We start from the raw sequence: 17,912 nt of genomic DNA, 5'->3' as shown, positions 1-17,912 counted from the left end.
AATAAAGTGTGTTCAGTCAGGTGGAGAGGACGGCAAGGTAGTGTTATTTTTAGCGGTTCTCACCATAATTCTAAAGTGTGTCTGTCCGTTGAGTGGAGAGTACGCCGAGGTTGTTGTGTTTTTAGCGGTTCCTACTGTAATTTAAGTTCCTACTGGGTACAGAGCTCCGCGTGAGCACGGGCTTTTATGGCTGTTAATATAGCCAGCATCTAACGTTAGCTACTCTGCTGTGCTGTTAAGTAATGTCTGGCTATGTGAGACAAGCGTCTAGCAACCTGGATGCTGCGGTCTCAGCCTGGCAACCAATGTGAACTTTGAGTCTGGGGAGGAGGGGGCGGGGGAGACGACTCTCTCCAGTATTTTGAATTTGTACTGCAGTAACTATTTTAAACACTAGTTGTCAGTATTACATATTGCACCTTTAACATAAGTTTAGTGTTTATTCCCACCTCTAAGTCAGTAGGCAGTCAACCCTGAGCCATTGAGTGAGTTTAGCTAAAAAATGTCCAAATAATCATCACATTTTATACTGAGAGCACAATTAGTTTGTTGTCCATGAGCATATAAAATAGATGCTGTTTTGACATATGATTTAGGTCATAATATGACAAATTATTATATATACGTAGCCATTGAAACACAAATTCAGGATTTCTCTAAAATATTTCAAGTAACATGAACATATGACATGAACATGAACATATGAACATGGGGCGGCATTATTACTGCATTCAGAGAAGTGTGATAAAGAGCCAGGGGTATTTGCGGAAAGAAGACATACAGTCATGATGACTAGTTTGAAGCTGGGGCATCGTGGACTGACATGGGACTTGGCCAAAATAGGAAAGCATGAAGATGGGCTCTGTGGAATATGTAAACAACAACGGACAGTGAAACATCTACTGATGGAATGCACTGGCTTCATAGAAGAAAGAGAAAGACTGTAGCCTATGAGGCAATGAAAAGCCTGTTAAATCCTACGGAGAACCACCCTGGGACTATAAAAGTTGTCCTAAAATACATCAGGTATGGGCGCCTGTAGCTCACCTTGTAGAGCACGCTCCCATATACAGAGGCTCAGCGGCCGCCAGTTCAGTTACGGCCTGCGGCCCTTTGCAGCATTCCCCCTCTATCTCCCCTTTAATGTCTAAGCTGTCCTGTCACAAATAAAGGCCTAAAATAAAAAAATCTGCATCTGGTTCTACAATTGCTGATGTGTATTGGCAGCGACAGATGGCCGCCCACCAAGAGTCTGGGTCTGTCTGTGGTTTCTGTCTGTTCAAAGGAAGTTTCTCCTCTCCACTGTCGCATCAAATTATTGCTCTTAGGGGGAATTGTTGGAAATTATAGTGTGGTCTAGACCTAATTTATCTGTTAAGGGTCCTGAGATAACTCCTGTTTCTATTTGACAATATAAATACAATTGAATTGAATCAATGCAACCGCATTGTTCCTATGGAAATAGGATAATAAATTATACATTGTTGCCCTATGGGAGGCAGCAATGTGCCGTAAACTCCAGTGACTGCCGGAAATTAAAAGAACAAGAACGTGCGTGTACTAGTTGGCCGCCGGCTGTAGTCTTTGAGGTGTGTACATTCGTGGTTTATGTGCAACTTTTTGGCCAAGAAACAGGAGACGTGAGGTTTTGTCGCCAGACTCGCCACTAACGTTAGTTGGGTGTGTCCGCACCGTTGGAGCAAAGGCTTTCGCCTCTTTAGCTGCGTGAAAGTATCTGCGGAAGTAAGCAGCAGTGAACTGTCTTGTATGGGTCTTGCTCGTGTTCCTTTGTTGTGCCGTTGTGCTCTGTACGTGCGTCGTGTCGTCATGTATCCCCCCCCCCGCGCGCCCCCCTCTCTCTCCGGAGTCCGGACAGACCTCCGACATGGCCCCGTGAATCAACACATGGCGGCTAGCAGCAGCCATGAACCAAAAAGCGACCACCACCAAAAACTGACGATGCTTTAAAATAGCAGCCTTGCTTCGTTTCTTTCGAAATTAATATTCCACCTCCTGCCATACTCCGAGCTCCCCAGCCTGCTGTCGATCCCTGTCGGGGGGTGGGGGGGAGAGGTGCACTGCAACCCACTTCGGTTTAATTTCGCTGTCAAGTGTCCGTCTTCCTCAACATGGGTGTTCTGGGTTTCCAAGAATACATTGAAAAGCATTGCCCCAGCGCTGTGGTGCCGGTGGAGCTCCAGAAGCTTGCCCGGGGAAGTATGGTTGGAGGTGGCCGGCAGAGATCACCTCAGAGTCCACTGAGGCTGCTGGTGGACGCCGAGAACTGCCTCCACCGGCTCTACGGAGGCTTCTACACCGACTGGGTCAGCGGGGGCCAGTGGAACCACATGCTGGGCTACCTGGCCGCCCTCTCCAAGGCCTGCTTCAACGGCAACATAAAGCTCACGGTGTGCTTCAATGGCGCCCTGGAGAAAGGCCGTCTTCACGAGTGGGTCAAGCGGCAGGTGAACGAGAGGCAGACCTCCCAGCAGATCATCAGCCACGTCCAGAACAAGGGCACTCCACCGCCCAAAGTCTGGTTCCTTCCTCCCGTGTGCATGGCCCACTGCATCCGACTGGCGCTCCTCAGGTTCCGCGTCGGGGTGAGTGAAAACTCGGCCTGGCATTGCCTGTTGAGCTGAGCCACTCTGGACCACCGCCGGCATAAGTTAGCAGGCTCTCTGGTTAGCCTGCTAGCTGCCCACCATGTCATCACTGCCAACTTCACCCATGATAAAAGCTGCTTCCCCCCTCGGCCAAGTGAATCACTGTGTCTGTAGGAGGGTGAGCGGTGGAGTCAGTGGCCTGCTTTTTAGTACCTAACTCGTTCTGATTCTGTGACATTACCTCAGACTACTCTGTGATGGTTTGATCAATAATCAAACTGACTCCCTGAACTTATCAGTACAGAGATTCTGAAGGGGAAGTCCCTCTGGAACATACAAACAATATTACTAATGCTGAAACGATAACTCAATTTAACAGCATATTGCTATTATTATTTATCATGTTAGTACTTTTTCTTTTTAAACATATAAAAGCCCCAAGTTCACTTCTCCTAGTCTGTCAAATACAAAAATATAATATGCTGGTTTTCTAAGATAGTAAATGGACTATCATTGGGCTGGTTAGACATAACAATTCATTTGAAAACACCCCCTTTAGCTCTGATAAATTGTGATTGCCAACCTTTACTATTGACTGACATTTTACGGACCTTAATGATTTTTGCAGAATACAACCGGCAGATTAATTGATATTGCAAATAATTAGTTACAGTCCCTAAGTGTTACCTATGCAGGAACACTACAAAGTAGAGATATTCATATAGTTACCTTCAGTTAAAAAAAAAGAGAGAGAAAAAAAAAGCGTGCTTCATATTCTGCACGCAGCATGATTTGTTCACATCTTTGCACAAGTTTCATGGAAAATTCAGGGATGCTCCGATCCACCGTACGGCACAGATACTGACCTTATTAAATAGACTGGATAATGGGCAGATGCAATACCATTTAAATGTTGTGTTTCTGCAGTCAGTAACATTCATTGTGTCAGGGCATAACATAAAAATTATCCCAATGAGTTCCATGCAGTGTGCTATACATTATATTTTACTTTATTACTTCATGTGTTTTGTTGAAGAATATTGTGAGTTGGGTTTAATTTTTTCAAAGTTCCCTTGGCCTTTGGAATTAAAATAGCTCATCATCACATGCCCTTCACCTAGAGATTGGCATGGGGTACTTTCCATAAAATCATCTCTCAATGCAAATCAAACCAGCTATTAGGCTAACTGAAATAAAACCATGCCAATCTCTAGGTATGGTGAAGGGTATGTGATGATGTGGGGCTATTTTAATTCCAAAGGCCAAGGGAACTTTATCAGGATGCATAGTATCCTGGCTCCATGAAATAACTGGCCTTTTAAAAATTCAAATCTGCCTGCCTCTATGGGAATTTAACATAGGGGTGTGTATACTTATGCCCCCTGTATTTTAAGGAAGAACATTTATCTATTTACGATACATTATTCATTCACAAAGAAAATTGGTGTCCTTAAAGGTTGGATTTTTTTTAATTAAGGCATTAATATCAATTTGGGTTCATAAAGTTATGAGCACCACTGTATGTGGTAAATCCTATATACGGTGTTAGTATTCATATAATGCTGTTTTCAGGTTCTTTGGTCACATGTATAGACTATAATTAAAGCCTGTTATTTGTCTGGACTCTGGAGTATCAGCTGTGTCGGGCTTATTCTCCAAGAGCAGCTAAAACAAAGCTGCACCTGGTTTGTCGCCCTGTTTCTGTCCTGAACACTACATCTATGTAGAGATTTATTTTGAGCCTTAACCATTTAAAGCCTAATTGTGCTGGCTCCTCCTAAGGTTGTCCAGAGCATCGAGGACCACCACCTGGAAGTGATAGCCTTATGCAGGGAGAACGGCTTCCACGGCCTGGTGGCCTATGACTCTGACTACGCGCTGTGCAACATCCCATACTACTTCAGCGCCCATGCCCTCAAACTGAGCCGCAACGGCAAAAGCCTCACCACCAGCCAGTACCTGATGCACGAAGTGGCTCGGCAGCTCCATCTCAACCCAAATCGTTTTGTCATTTTTGCATCACTTTTAGGTAAGTGTGACACTTCTGGGCAGAATCTAAAGGGAGGGGATAGTTTAAATGAGGCTGATGTGCAACGTGTGTGTGTGTGTTTTTTATATATAGGAAATCACATATTGCCTGATGAAGACTTGGCTGCCTTTCACTGGAGCTTACTTGGTCCAGAGCATCCATTAGCATCTTTAAAGGTAAATATTTAAATTATGTTTGTCTTTGTAATCCAGTCTAAAGAAGTGGGCTGTGAGTTTTGTGTGTGTGTGAATGACAGTCGCAGTGGAACCAAGGACTAACCACTAACCCAAGGAAGTGCAGTATCGAGTGTGAGCTCTTGAGATGTACGGCAGAGATCTTCAACAGGGGTTCCGGGACCCCTAGGGGGTCCTCAGAGATACTGCAGGGGACCACCAAATTGTTAGTTTTTGTCTTGTATGACATATTATTAGCACACATACATTTGTGAATGACAGGCTTACTGGCCTATAGGTAAGGTAGCCATCCACAGATCCAGTTCATCCTAAAGATTTACTGCGCCACATGTTTAACATTAAAACCTGATATATAAAATCATGGCAACAATTATTTTAATAGCTTAGTATTCTAATGCATTAAAAAGGTATGTATGTGTATAGGCTTTAGGCCTACCTACATGTTATTGTAGGCCCAGTTTAATATGCATCTTAATTGTATCCAATATATGTAGTAGAGTGTCCCTGCTCAGTCTCTCTTTCAATTAAGGGGTCCTTGGTTTAAAAAACGTTGAAAATCTGTGATCTACGGGACAAGTGTATAAGTAGTGTGTTATGTACACACTGTGTGGTGAATTGAGAGGAGACCCCTACTAACTGTTACACCGCAGAACAGCATGCTGGGTACAGCTCTCTCCGTCGCTCGCTACAGTACGTTCAAGAAGAGATGAAGACAGTGAGGACGGTGATGTTACATTGTAGCACGCTGAAACATTGCGACAAGCAACTATGTCAGTTGTATTGCTCAGGCAGGGGCGTCGGACTGGGGGGGAAAAGGGGATTGAGTACCGAGGGCCCAGAAATATGCTAGAATGAATAGCTGTGGATGCGGGGAGTGGCCCATAGAAAATGCCTTTCTACAGGGCCCAGAATGTTGTGCTACGCCCGTGTGTTCAGGACCCAAAGGAAGTGCAGTGTCAAGTTGTCTGGATGAGCGGAAGCAACAGGAGCAACAGCGGAAGGCCAATCAATTGTCACGTTTCAGACAGACCCGTTTTCAATGGGCACTGTACTAGTGCGGTTTAAAGCAGCGTTGTGAACATCAACTGCTTTTTTGGTGATAATTGCTGGCTGAGAATTCTCTGACAAAATTATTGACAACAAGTCGATCTGGAAACCACCTTCTATGCGGAGGTCCGGTCACTGTTGATGATAAATATAGTCGTTTGAAGCAATTACTTCCTCAGTGCGTGCTGTATTGACTGAGAAAACTGAGTTCACTTGCTAGTGGAGCCGCGCCTTCATGAAGCCAAAATCTCCCTGATACGGGCACTGCCATCTTGTAATTTTGGAGCCAAAGTCTGCGCAATCAGGCAGTGGAGCCACAGTATCAAAGTCTCATCATAAATACCTATACTTACTTATGAACAAAATAGTTTGGTGTGTGTGTGTGTGTGTGTGTGTGTGTGTGTGTGTGTGTGTGTGTGTGTGTGTGTGTGTGTGTGTGTGTGTGTGTGTGTGTGTGTGTGTGTGTGTGTGTGTGTGTGTGTGTGTGTGTGTGTGTGTGATGCATTTAAAGTGTGAAATATATTTTTAGTTTTCTTTGATTTAACTTATGTAAAGTGTCTGAGTACCTTGAAAAGTGCTCTATCAATATTATTTATTATTGTTATCATGTGCCAAACTCCAGGCGAATTGCAGCATTTTGAAAAGGATGTCGCTGGACACACTGCCATGTGGAGTTGTATTGTAAACCTGAGTGGTTGTGTGTTGTCAGGTGCGTGCCCACCAGCTTGTGCTCCCACCCTGTGACGTTGTAATCAAGGCTGTGGCCGACTACGTCTGCAACATCCCAGACATCACCAACCTGGAGGCTGTTGCTAAGGACATCTTCAAGCACTCGCAGGTATGTAAACTCGAACTGTGCTAGTGCTGACCCATAAATCGTATTTCCATCGTCATAGCGATGTGGACATGTGCAATAAACGCATGGCAAAACCTGTTGTAACCCGTGTTGAAACTGTAGTATTAATCCTCACGCTGCAGCCTCTGCCCTGCTCTGGGTCGCGGTTGCACACACACACACACACACACACACACACACACACACACACACACACACACACACACACACACACACACACACACACAGTCAGTGAACAGCAGATAAAAGAGGCCGCGGTGGAGACGACTACTCTCGTTATACAACCAAACAAACTTTATTCTTCACATCCACACAGTACATTGTAGTGCAGTTGAATTACTGCATTTAACCCATCCTAAGTATCGGTAGTAGTGGACAGCTGTACAACAGCATCTGGGGAGCAACTTGGTTCAGTGTCTTGCTCAGGGACACTTTGACGTGTGGCCGGAGGAGCCTGGGATCCAACCGCCAATCTTGTGGTTGAGGGCCGACCAATCTACCTCCGAGCCACAAGCCGCCTGTAGCCTCAGTGCAATAAAACCTTTAAAAGTAAAGAGCCAACATCAATACACAATACCCAAAAATCAATACTTTCTCAATACACCTGTTAATAATAGGAAGCAATATTTAAATCTGCTCTGTGGCAGTCTTTTATCAGCTGCTTTACACGAGCACAGCGCGCTAGCTCGGCTAATAGCAAATTGTTACAAGTTAAAAAATAAATAAATTTAAAAAAAGCGAGTTATCTCAAGACACTTTACAGATAGAGTAGGTCTAGACCACAGAGACCCAACAATTCCATTAATTCCCCCAAGAGCAAGCGTTCAGTGCGACAGTGGTGAGGAAAAACTCCCTCTCGGGGAGAAACCTCGGACAGACCCAGGCTCTTGGTAGGCGGTGTCTGACGGTGCCGGTTGGGGGTGTGATGAACAGTGGCAATAATAGTCACAATAAAGGTAATGGAACTACGACTAGAAATAGTAGTTGTAGTAGTTCATGGCATAGCAGGGCACTACAGGGTGTCACAGGACGTAGCAGAGCATAGTAGGACGCAGCAGGACATAGCAGGGCACTGCAGAGCGTAGCAGGTGTAACAAGGCATAGCAGGGCGCGCAGCAGGACCACGGCGACAGGCTGCAACCATGACCACACTTTCTCTGTAGTCTACCGTTAGCTAGCTACCGTAAATGTAGGCTACTTTTAAAATGCCGTATTTTCCTTCTGGGCTCACCAAAACGGACGTGAAAGCATATTTACCATTCACTGCACATGATCGCTAGTAAACACATTACATCTTTGATGGCATTTTTCAGTTTTTCAAGAATCTGTTTAGGAATCGGAATAGTTTTTAAAAGTACCGGTCCGGCATCGGAATCGTAAAAATCCAAACGATACCCAACCATAGTTGAGGGGGGTGGTGTCGGGGGACATTGTTCAGTGAGGGCTCTGGTGTAAAAGCTGTTTTGTTTTTTTTTGCATATAAAGTTCAGTAAATATTTGTCACATACACATTTTGTACACACAAAGAAGGAAGACTTAGTAGAAAGCAGAACCTCAGGTGGCTCTGTTATATTTTTGGTACGGTGGAAAAAAATATTCCTTGTTGACAGTCAAAATAAAAGTTTTGATGACAAAATAAAAGCTCCGGGGAAAAAAAGGAAAAATTGCCAAGTATTTATTTAGCATTAAAGATGCAATTACATGTTTTTAGTAGAACGGTTACAATTCGTAGGCTCTCCGTTGGTAGCAACTCCCCACCCCCGCTGCTGTTCTCTCTCTCTCTCTCGCACTCGCACACACACACACACACACACACTCACACACACATAGTTCGATAATTCTGGTGTTGAATTCAAATATGAACTCAACACCTTTCTCCAGAATCGCAGAGTCCACCTTTTTAATTGACAAAGACTGAGATGTTTTCTTCTTCTGTGGTATGTTCTGACCGCTCTGTGTGTATTCATCCTATTTGATGTTTTTCTTTTAGACGTGCACTGATGACAAAGTCATCCGCTTCAAGAAGGCAGTGGAGTACTACTCAGTGGCCAGCCAGCCCTATCACTTCCCTCCGCAGTCAGGTGGGTCTGTTGCTTTGTTTATAGACACATTTGGTCTTCATTGACCTGGCTAGTTTCTTTTCTTTAGAAAGTGTGCCTTTAGACTGCTGGTCATGTCCATACAAAAAGGCTTTTTTAAGCCCTATTCACACAGGACTAGTATTACCTGGGGACCTGTAGTAATTTGTATAAAATTGCGAGAGCGTCTGTGATCTTAATCCTGTGTGAATCTGCCATGTCTGTAATTTGTCAGGGAAGAATTCCACCACCATATTTTGCCAAACACAGATGTGTGATAATATTAATCGTGTGTGAATCGGCATCTCTTTGATTCGGGGTCGTATGGGCTGCGTTGGCGATCATAAATGAAAGTTTTGACAGGGCCTTGACATCATATGTGGGGGATAATGTCAGTAAGACAAGATACTTTATTATACAACAAATAGATCCGACCAGACAGGGCTCCAGACTAACTTTTTGCCTTGGTTGCACTGGTGCACCTAACTTTTTTTATTTAGATGCACCAGCACAAAATTTAGGTGCACCCAAATTTTTCCTCACATCGCCGTAACGCTGAATGGCGATACAAAATATATAGCTCTGTATTTTTTTACAAAGTGGGCTAAATGTTCAGTTTTAAGTCAAAGCCACTTTTCACAAGCTCTTTTATTAAAACGGATTGTGATTAAAATAAAATGCAAAGACAGGGTTTCCTTTACCAGTTTGAAAATATACAGCTGCAACACATGTAAATGAAAGTTATCTAAAATAAATAGCCTAGGATATATATAAAAAATATATATATCTGAGAAAGCTCCTTCATAAGCTTTCAACAACAATAACAGATGCCCGGATAGCTCAGTTGGTAAATACAGAGGTTTGACTCCGACCTGCGGCCCTTTCCTACATGTCATCCCCCCCTCTCTCTCCCCTTTCATGTCTTCAGTTTTCCTATCAAAGTAAAGGCCGAAATCTTTAGAAAAAAAAAAAAAAAAGAACGACCGAAAGACCGAGGGAGTGCGATGGACTGAAGCATATAGGCTACTCAGAGAGTGACGGCTGACTCATTAGCGGCGTTACACCCGTCTTGTGTAGGCTATGAAATGTCTGTATCGTCACTGCGCTGAATTTTTATGAACTATGATCCAGCAGGCTCCGTCTTACACGCTATTACTCAACCAACTGAAGTTAGTTGCATTTAATAACTTCTAATGTGTGTTTCGCCGTGGCGGCCGCAGTAACAGAGTTACCAGCGGAAACACTGGTACCAATACAGGTTTCCCTCTCATACACAGCTGTGTTAATAACAATTAAAACTGTAGACAAATGTCGGGAGTTTGGACCTGCGGCGCTGTGTCTCTCCATGTTGCAGGTGAGCCGGCCGGTGTGTGAGTGAATGGGGGCGGGGCTGCGCGGAGGAGAGATCCAAACACAGGCACGGCTTTCCAGAAGGAATGGGTCATGTAACGCAACATTAAACATATCGATAGAAACGACATCGCTTCGTTAGTGGAGAGGCAGCGGATGCAAGGACGTTAGGTGCACCGGTGCGACCTAGGAAAAATCTTAGTCGCACCCTTACAAATTTTGGTCGCATTTGCGACCAAATTGGTCGCACTCTCGAGCCCTGCCAGACAATCTGATTGGTCGACTAGACATTTAGAACGTCTTCATATCAGCATGACAGCCCACCCAGAGCCACTTGAGCACACCTGGCGCATCACTTAAAATATCACTCCGCCATTTCTCTGTCAACATTACGGAGTTGAATTAAAAAGCTGTTTAAACACATTTGTATTCATGTTAGTAATGCAGGAACCACAGTGGAACACACAAAAGCTCTCCAACCAGTATATAAAGTGATTCATCGGGTTAAACTAATTATTTGTTGCAACGCACTGAAGTTAACCTTCACTGGATTTGTTTGGATCAGCTGTGCCGGTGACGGCCTATCTAGAAAATAGCTGCTACGCAGACGTACAGGAGCTATATCTGTCGATGGGGAAAAAATAAAAAAGAAAAAAAATTCAGATGATATCTTAGTCACAACAAGGTGGAGCTAGTTTTGTGTTCATATGTGCGGTAGTTATTCAGTTTGGGAAGTCCCACGATCTCTACAAAGCTAACGTTAGCTTAAGTTAGCTGCTGACAAACATTTTACTGGTGTTTTGAAGTTCGCGGATGTTTAGTATCTAAATCTATCCATGGAAAAAATATTTCTTTCAGCAGATATCTAAGTTATAACAGGATAGAGCTAGCAAAGCAGTTTGGTGTTTTATATTTGTGCTAATTATTCAGTTTGGGAAATCCCACAATCTCCACAAAGCTAACGTTAGCTTAAGTTGACTGGCTGATTAAACAGGGAGGGACTAGAAATTGTCTCTGTTGCTTTTTATTCATTTTGAGAGCGAAATGCCCCACAATATGAATACAGTTTTATTGTAACCTTTATTTTGTTGGTAACCGTTGTTGTATAATCGCAATATTACACTCAAGAGTTTAGTGATGCTTACGAACCTCGGTCCTAGTCGCATCACTGTCATGCCAACAATGACGTTAAATCAAACCCTCTTGTGTGATATTGCTTAATTAATCCCATACAGGGCAAATTCCTTTTACAGCAGCTCAAAAGAAAAATTCACATATGTCAAAATAACACAAATACACATTAAATAGACACAGGGAAAATATACAAAAAGTATTATAAGAAATAGTAGTAATAGTAATAATACAAAAGTATTTATACTATAAACACCCTTATATAAACAGACGTATATATACACAGATGTACAGATGAGTAAGGTGCAGATGAATAGAAATGGCATATTGCACAGTAGGAGGTGACACAGAGTAATAAATAAATAAGTATGCATAGTGCAGAAACTTGTTCAGTGATGGCATATGTTGCAGAAACAGCTAGCCGTGCTACATTATGATGTTGCATTAAAGAGTGACTGCTGCTGGAATGAATGATCTGCGGTAGCGCTCCTTCTTGCACTGAGGGTGCAGCCGTCTGCTGCTGAAGGAGCTGCTCAGGGAACTCACAATCTCATGTAGGGGGTGAGAGGTGTTGCCCATGATGGATGCCCGCCTGGCTAACAGCCTCCTCTATGGTGTCCAGAGAGGGCAGACCAGAACAGAGCTAGCCCTCTTCACCAATCTGTTTAGCCTTTTTCTGTCCCTCTAAATTTGAGTAACATACAGGGCCCTATTTTAACGATCTAAGCGCACGGCGTGAAGCGCCTGGCGCAGCTGCGTTTAGGGTGTGTACGAATCCACTTTTGCGGCGGAAAAAAGGGTCTGTGTGCCGGGCGCATGCTTCAAAAGGGTTGTTCTAGGTGTCTTAATTAATCATAGGTTTGCTTTTTGGCGTAACATGCGATAAACTCATCTCCCATTCCCTTTAAAAGCCAGATCGCGTTTGTGCATTGCCATTATGATCGCAGATTTGCAGCGTAATATATATATTTTTTAACTCTCCTGCATGATTGTGTGCTGCAGCGCGTCCCTGTGTCTGTAACAAGCATAATATGCATAAGCCTAGGAGCATTTTACTAATTTGCTGTTAAAATAACAATGAAATGCTGCATTGACTTTAGACCACGTTTTGCTGCCTCAAGATAGAAATATGCCCAGAATGCACCTGAACACACCTCCCTGTAAGACCAGCACGCCCATGGGCGCACAGATGGGCGCAGGTGCATTTGCTATTTAAACGCTGGACGGGAAATTCACCACGGTCTTAAACTAGCAAAGACACTTGCGTCGGGCTTTGCGCTTCGCTGCTCCGGGTGCAAGATAGGGCCCAGAGACCTTGCTTATCCTGTCACGGAACAAAGGGCCGCAGGGCGGAGTCAAACCCACGGCCGCTGCGTTGAGGAGTAAACCTCTATATATGGGCACCTGCTCTACCAGGTGAGCTACCCAGGCGCCCAGTGGGGGGAGAGAATTTCTAAATCACGTCCCCTGGTAATAGTCCCGTGCGAATAGACCTTTTTCACGGCAGACATGTTGACATGTCATGGTAGGAAAAGCCCAGGTGTATTCAAAACCATTAACGACGGCTGTATTCCACTTAGGAGAGGCCCTGGTATTGTGCATGCTGACTCACTGAAATAGCTTACTGGGACACTTGATGGAGTTGAGCCATAGTTAAGGTTGTCAATTTCAGCTGTGCTTTTCCTACTATGACAAGTCAACATGTCTGCTGTGAAAAAGGTCCATAGGGCTTTACACGTCAAACGCCGATGTTAATTCATTTAATTGTGGCCTTGTTAACCTTCTAAGCAACACCTGTGGAAATGGGTGATGGGACAGAAATGGGTGTACTCCCCTACATATCACGATTTCAGTCAAACGGGAGATTTAGAACCACAGATGTGTACGCAGACTGATGATGATGATCAGAATGTTCTGTTGAAGTGCTTTAAAAGCTTGAGTGTAGGGCTGCTCAATTATGGAAAATAACCTAATCGCGATTATTCCGGTCAATATTGAAATCACGATAATTTGACACGATTACTCGTTAACTTCTGGAAAGATGTTGCAATTATTGAACTTAAAAAACAGTGGAAAAGTTAAATAAATCAACAGTAAAAAAACATACATCTGTGAAATTTGCCTTAATACTTTTCCTATTTAAACTTAATTTTTTCATTCAGAACATGAGAGAAAATAAGAGTTTACTTGCAAAACGTAATGAGCTAAATAATAGTTTTTCTCGATTATTCTGTTTTTGTGATCGTTGGGAGCCAAAATCATAATCACGATTAAATTTCAATTAATTGCACAGCCATAGTGTAGCTTCAGATGTGCAAAGAGAATCACTAACAGTCAACACTATCCTGTTCCTCTGAAGATCTTATTGTATGCACCCAGTGGAGTAGCGCTCCTAATTGAAGTACAATGACAAGAAAGGCTTTCAATTCAATTTCAATCTTAATGGATGACTGTTCTGTACAGTAGGCTGTCCAACACTCTCTATGTTCACACTGCAAGCTTTAGTGCTCAATTCAGATTTATTGCTCAGAACCTGCTGTTCACATTATTTTTAAAATGTGAAAATGATATTCCAGTGTGAACTGGTCACAGTCCTGAACTGACTGGCATGCACAAAAGAACAGTGACAAAGACGTCGCACGCTGTCAATCGGAAGGAAACATCGAGGCCACTGAAGGCAACGTTGACGCTTCACTTAGAAGTTGCATGAATTCTGATTAGACTGTTCAGACTGAGGTCGCATTGCAAACAGACCTGATGCAAACATCAGACCTGTATCTGATTTAGGAGCACATAGGAAAGTAGCCCAAATCATCAGATTCCATGTGATTTGTTCTGCTTAGCCTCGTGAGACCGTCCTGATCTCACGAGCCCAGTTCTTCCAGCAGGTCATTGGCATCTTGAAGAGAAAATTTGGGCCGGTTTCGCCAAAAGCGACCGGCCAATGACGCGTTGGTTTTGGGCGGGTTATAGGTGGAACGGCCATAGTTCGAGCGCTGTTAAGTCTAAACAACATGGCAGCTTCCACGGATGAGATGAGTGTAGCTATCGCGCAAGTTTTATCCGAATTAGAAAGTATTCCTTCATTGAAAGAAGAGCAAAAAACGGCACTGGAGGCTTTTCTCTGAGGAAAAAAAAGATGCTCTTCTCCCGACTGGTTTCAGCAAGAGTTTGATCCGATTGGTTGATTTGGCCCTTCTATTACCAACATATTTCATGGATCCATGAAATAACTAATCTACCTGCCTCTATGGGAATTTAACATAGGGGTGTGTATACTTATGCCCCCTGTATTTTTAGGAAGAACATTTATTTATTTACGATACATTATTCATTCACAAAGAAAATTGGTGTCCTTAAAGGTTGGATTTTTCCTAATTGTTTTAATCAAGGCATTAACATCAATTTCCAAAAGATGGATTTCTATTCCTCTTTTTAGTCAACTTTAGCATGGATATCTAAACTTATGCAAGCCACTGTATGTATGTGTTATCTTTACAGTGTTTGCTGTTTTGTTAGACAATATAATAACATATGACCACGAGACACTAACGAGAATAGGAAAATCAACTCACCATGATAAGAAAACACTGAGCGAAAAGTAGAAAAGTAGGAAAGCTGAACCTCAGCTACAATCCCCCTTACAATGTGTAAGCCTTTTTGTCCTGTTTGATAACTATAGCTCTGTATAGCAGGTCCAGTCTCTATGCTGAAATGTTTGTGCGTTTGTTTTACAGTCAGACCAAAACCAATGGGAGTGTCTGCTGCGGTGCCATTTCCAAAAACGCTCACCATTCCACAGGTGCTGCCTTTAAAACAGGAGGTAAGACTGGAAAGCTTCCAGTGATATAGTGCAGGTGCTTGAGCTTCATGCGAATGACTCGTGACTGTGTTCAGGTCCAGCTCTCGTCCCCGGAGAAGAACAGCTTCAGCAGCATTCCTCATGAAGCAAAGCACACGCCGCTGTACGAGAGGTCCTCTTCCATCAACCCCGAGCACACACAGGCTGCTCTCTGCAACGCCTCGTCCTTGGAGGATGAAGAGAGCTCTGGCACAACTGCCAAGTGAGTTCAACACAACACTAAACTCTCGGTTACGGTTTCCATTCATGGTGAAGCTGTTAGAGATCATCAGTCTGTCACGTTCATCGTCCTACTGGTACTCAGACCACTATCATTTCATTTGGGGCAAAAGGTCTCTTTAAAGGTGCAGTAGGTAAGACTTATAAAACTAACTTTGTGTCATATTTGCTGAAACTGACCCTATGTTCCAGTAGAACTACATGGAGCAGGTAATAAAAAAAAAAAAAATCCGGCTCCTCTGGCACCAAAAATCCACCGCTCCCTGTTCAGATGCTCCAATCAGGGTCTAACTGCGTGTCAATCACTGCTGATGCACACGCATTCATTCTCCCTTTTGGGGGGAGGGGCTTAGGAGACAGTTTTGGGCTTTAGCAGAAAGGGGGGAGGGACTGAGAAGTTGACGATGTAATGTTTTTTTGGCTAAGTCCTGGATCTTCGCAATCCTACCTACGGCACCTTTAAAGTGTCCATATGTAGCTTTCAGTTTGTGTTGATTCTAGCAGCCACGTTGGATTAAAGCGGTAGTGTTTTTACCACACCTGCTGTTAAAGTTCTTTTCTTTACGCTGCCGTATTACTGAGTTAGCGTTACGGGAAGGTCATGTAGTTGCGATGAATGTTTTGCTCGGACAGAAAATCATTTATTTACAGTAAGAGAATACGTTACAGATGCATCCTTGCATTTCAAGTGTTGCATACGGTAACTTAGCCTGCTTTGGATGTCTCGTGAGCTAAACCAGGTATCTCTGTCACTGTGTCACGAGCCAAAGCATTAAGACATGTTGTTGTAGCAACCAACGTCATAATAACTTAGATTATTATAGCACATTTCCTGAAACCCACGTACGCTTTACACAAGTACAGGGGGACAAAAAGAAAACCGTATGCCAACGTGGACTGAAAAGAAGAAGAAAAAACTAAATGGAAGGGGGACGTAGCTTAATGTGGGCCACTGACGTACAACCACATCACGCAATCTAAAGTTATTTTATGAATGAAATTACATATCTGAAGGCCAATTCTCTGTCGTTTTTTAATAATTTACAATCCCGTAATTGTCTCCATCTGTTGAAAGCCTGACCGAGATTGACTTGTATATCACCTGTTGTCTGTTACTTTCCCTTTTAGCTTTTAGTTGTCCTTCGTTTCATTTCCTTTTTCCTGTGATGGCCCTGCCCCACTATCAGCCATAACTACAACAGATAACTTCTGAAATAAATTTAAATACATACAATTAGGCCTATATAAAGAAATCTCCTGCTTCCTTTTACCTGGCTGGATACAATAACACAGGCTTTTCCGGTGTTACAAAGAAATCTGTGACCCGTCAGAATGTGTTCCTGTAGCACCGTTTACCTGCCGCAAATCATTCTGTGACTGCGCGGGAAAAATCGGACCCATGCAAAAGGCATTAATAAAAACAATATAAAAATAGCGTTCTTTTTACTGTTAGTCTCATTTGCTGTTACAGGTTTACATTTATGATGAAAAATTACAACGTTTCAGAAACATTTAAAAGCTACACATAGTTACTTTAAAGCTCCATTGTGTAATCTTTTGAGTTGATTCTTAGCAAAAAAACCTTTGTTCTTTCACAAATATGTGCTCATTCATTTGTAGTTACTTCCTCCAACTAATCAAAGTATACGCATAGTACGCATAGAATCTGCCATTCAGAATACATAGGAGCGAGTTGCTCGAATGGTGGCCGCCATGTAGAGCCTCCATCTTTAAAATACATTAGCCAAAGAGGGACATACCTCCGCCTTTCGCGCTTTTACACTCAGTGGCACCGTGACGAATGCCAGGGGGAGATTACTCGCGACTGCCGGCAGTTTTGAAAGCCTGTTGAAGATGGAGGATCACGCCTGTTCCTTGAGGACATGTAAAGGAGTCGCTTCGTCATCTTTGGAGAGTGTCTCTTTACCTTATTTCCCTCTTCCTTTAGCTTTCCCTTGCACCTCTGTCGCATCAACTGATCTCTGACCCTGCTCACGGAGGAACATATGTAGCCTACGCTGTAAACATTGCCTTACGCTATTAATCTCGTACAATATACAGAACGGACCAAGTCGTACTGGAAGCCATGTTAATCTTGGCATACGGCCACCGTAGGAGTTAAAACGTGCTCGGAATGGGAGGGGCTAGAAAGTAATATTCAGTTGGTTGTCATATACAATTTCACCGCTAGATAAGAGACAATTCTTACACAATGTAGCTTTAATGTCACAATAATAATTGGATGTGTTTTGTGACGCTGTCCATATTTGTCTTTTTAGATTGTACTATTGATTTTCCTGTATGAACACATCACGTTGTGTTGTATTTATGGCACGCTGCCAGCCAGAGGTGATCACTGGTTTCACCTGTGTGTATTTCTGTTTGTGTAGTCATGTTAGTGACCATCAGGGAGGCTCATGGGAGAAAAACAGACATACTCCACATTCTGAGAACGCACCAGAGGAAGACCTAGGGGACCAAACAAAAGTGAGTCAAACATCAGGAACACTGGTCCGAGATGTCAGCAGGTCGGTAAAGTT

At 43.3% G+C, this 17,912-nt stretch overlaps 1 protein-coding gene across 2 annotated transcripts in view; it reads left to right on the top strand.

Moving 5' to 3' along the window:
* Positions 1-1,825: 1,825 nt before the first annotated feature.
* LOC120557811 (constitutive coactivator of PPAR-gamma-like protein 1 homolog) overlaps positions 1,826-17,912 on the top strand; it is a 42,553-nt gene continuing 26,466 nt past the window's right edge. For both annotated transcript variants that reach the window (XR_005639023.1, XM_039798437.1), the window contains exons 1-8: positions 1,826-2,603; positions 4,389-4,635; positions 4,729-4,811; positions 6,586-6,714; positions 8,723-8,813; positions 15,029-15,114; positions 15,189-15,355; positions 17,763-17,859. Coding sequence is in view for 1 of the 2 variants with exons in the window: in XM_039798437.1 (XP_039654371.1) it covers positions 2,130-2,603; positions 4,389-4,635; positions 4,729-4,811; positions 6,586-6,714; positions 8,723-8,813; positions 15,029-15,114; positions 15,189-15,355; positions 17,763-17,859 (1,374 nt within the window). In the remaining variant the exon portion in view is untranslated. The remainder of the gene's footprint in view (positions 2,604-4,388; positions 4,636-4,728; positions 4,812-6,585; positions 6,715-8,722; positions 8,814-15,028; positions 15,115-15,188; positions 15,356-17,762; positions 17,860-17,912) is intronic.

Source organism: Perca fluviatilis, chromosome 4 (assembly GCF_010015445.1).
Source record: "Perca fluviatilis chromosome 4, GENO_Pfluv_1.0, whole genome shotgun sequence".
In the NCBI taxonomy this organism is placed as follows: Eukaryota; Metazoa; Chordata; class Actinopteri; order Perciformes; family Percidae; genus Perca; species Perca fluviatilis.
This window is presented reverse-complemented; position numbering and strand designations above follow the sequence as displayed.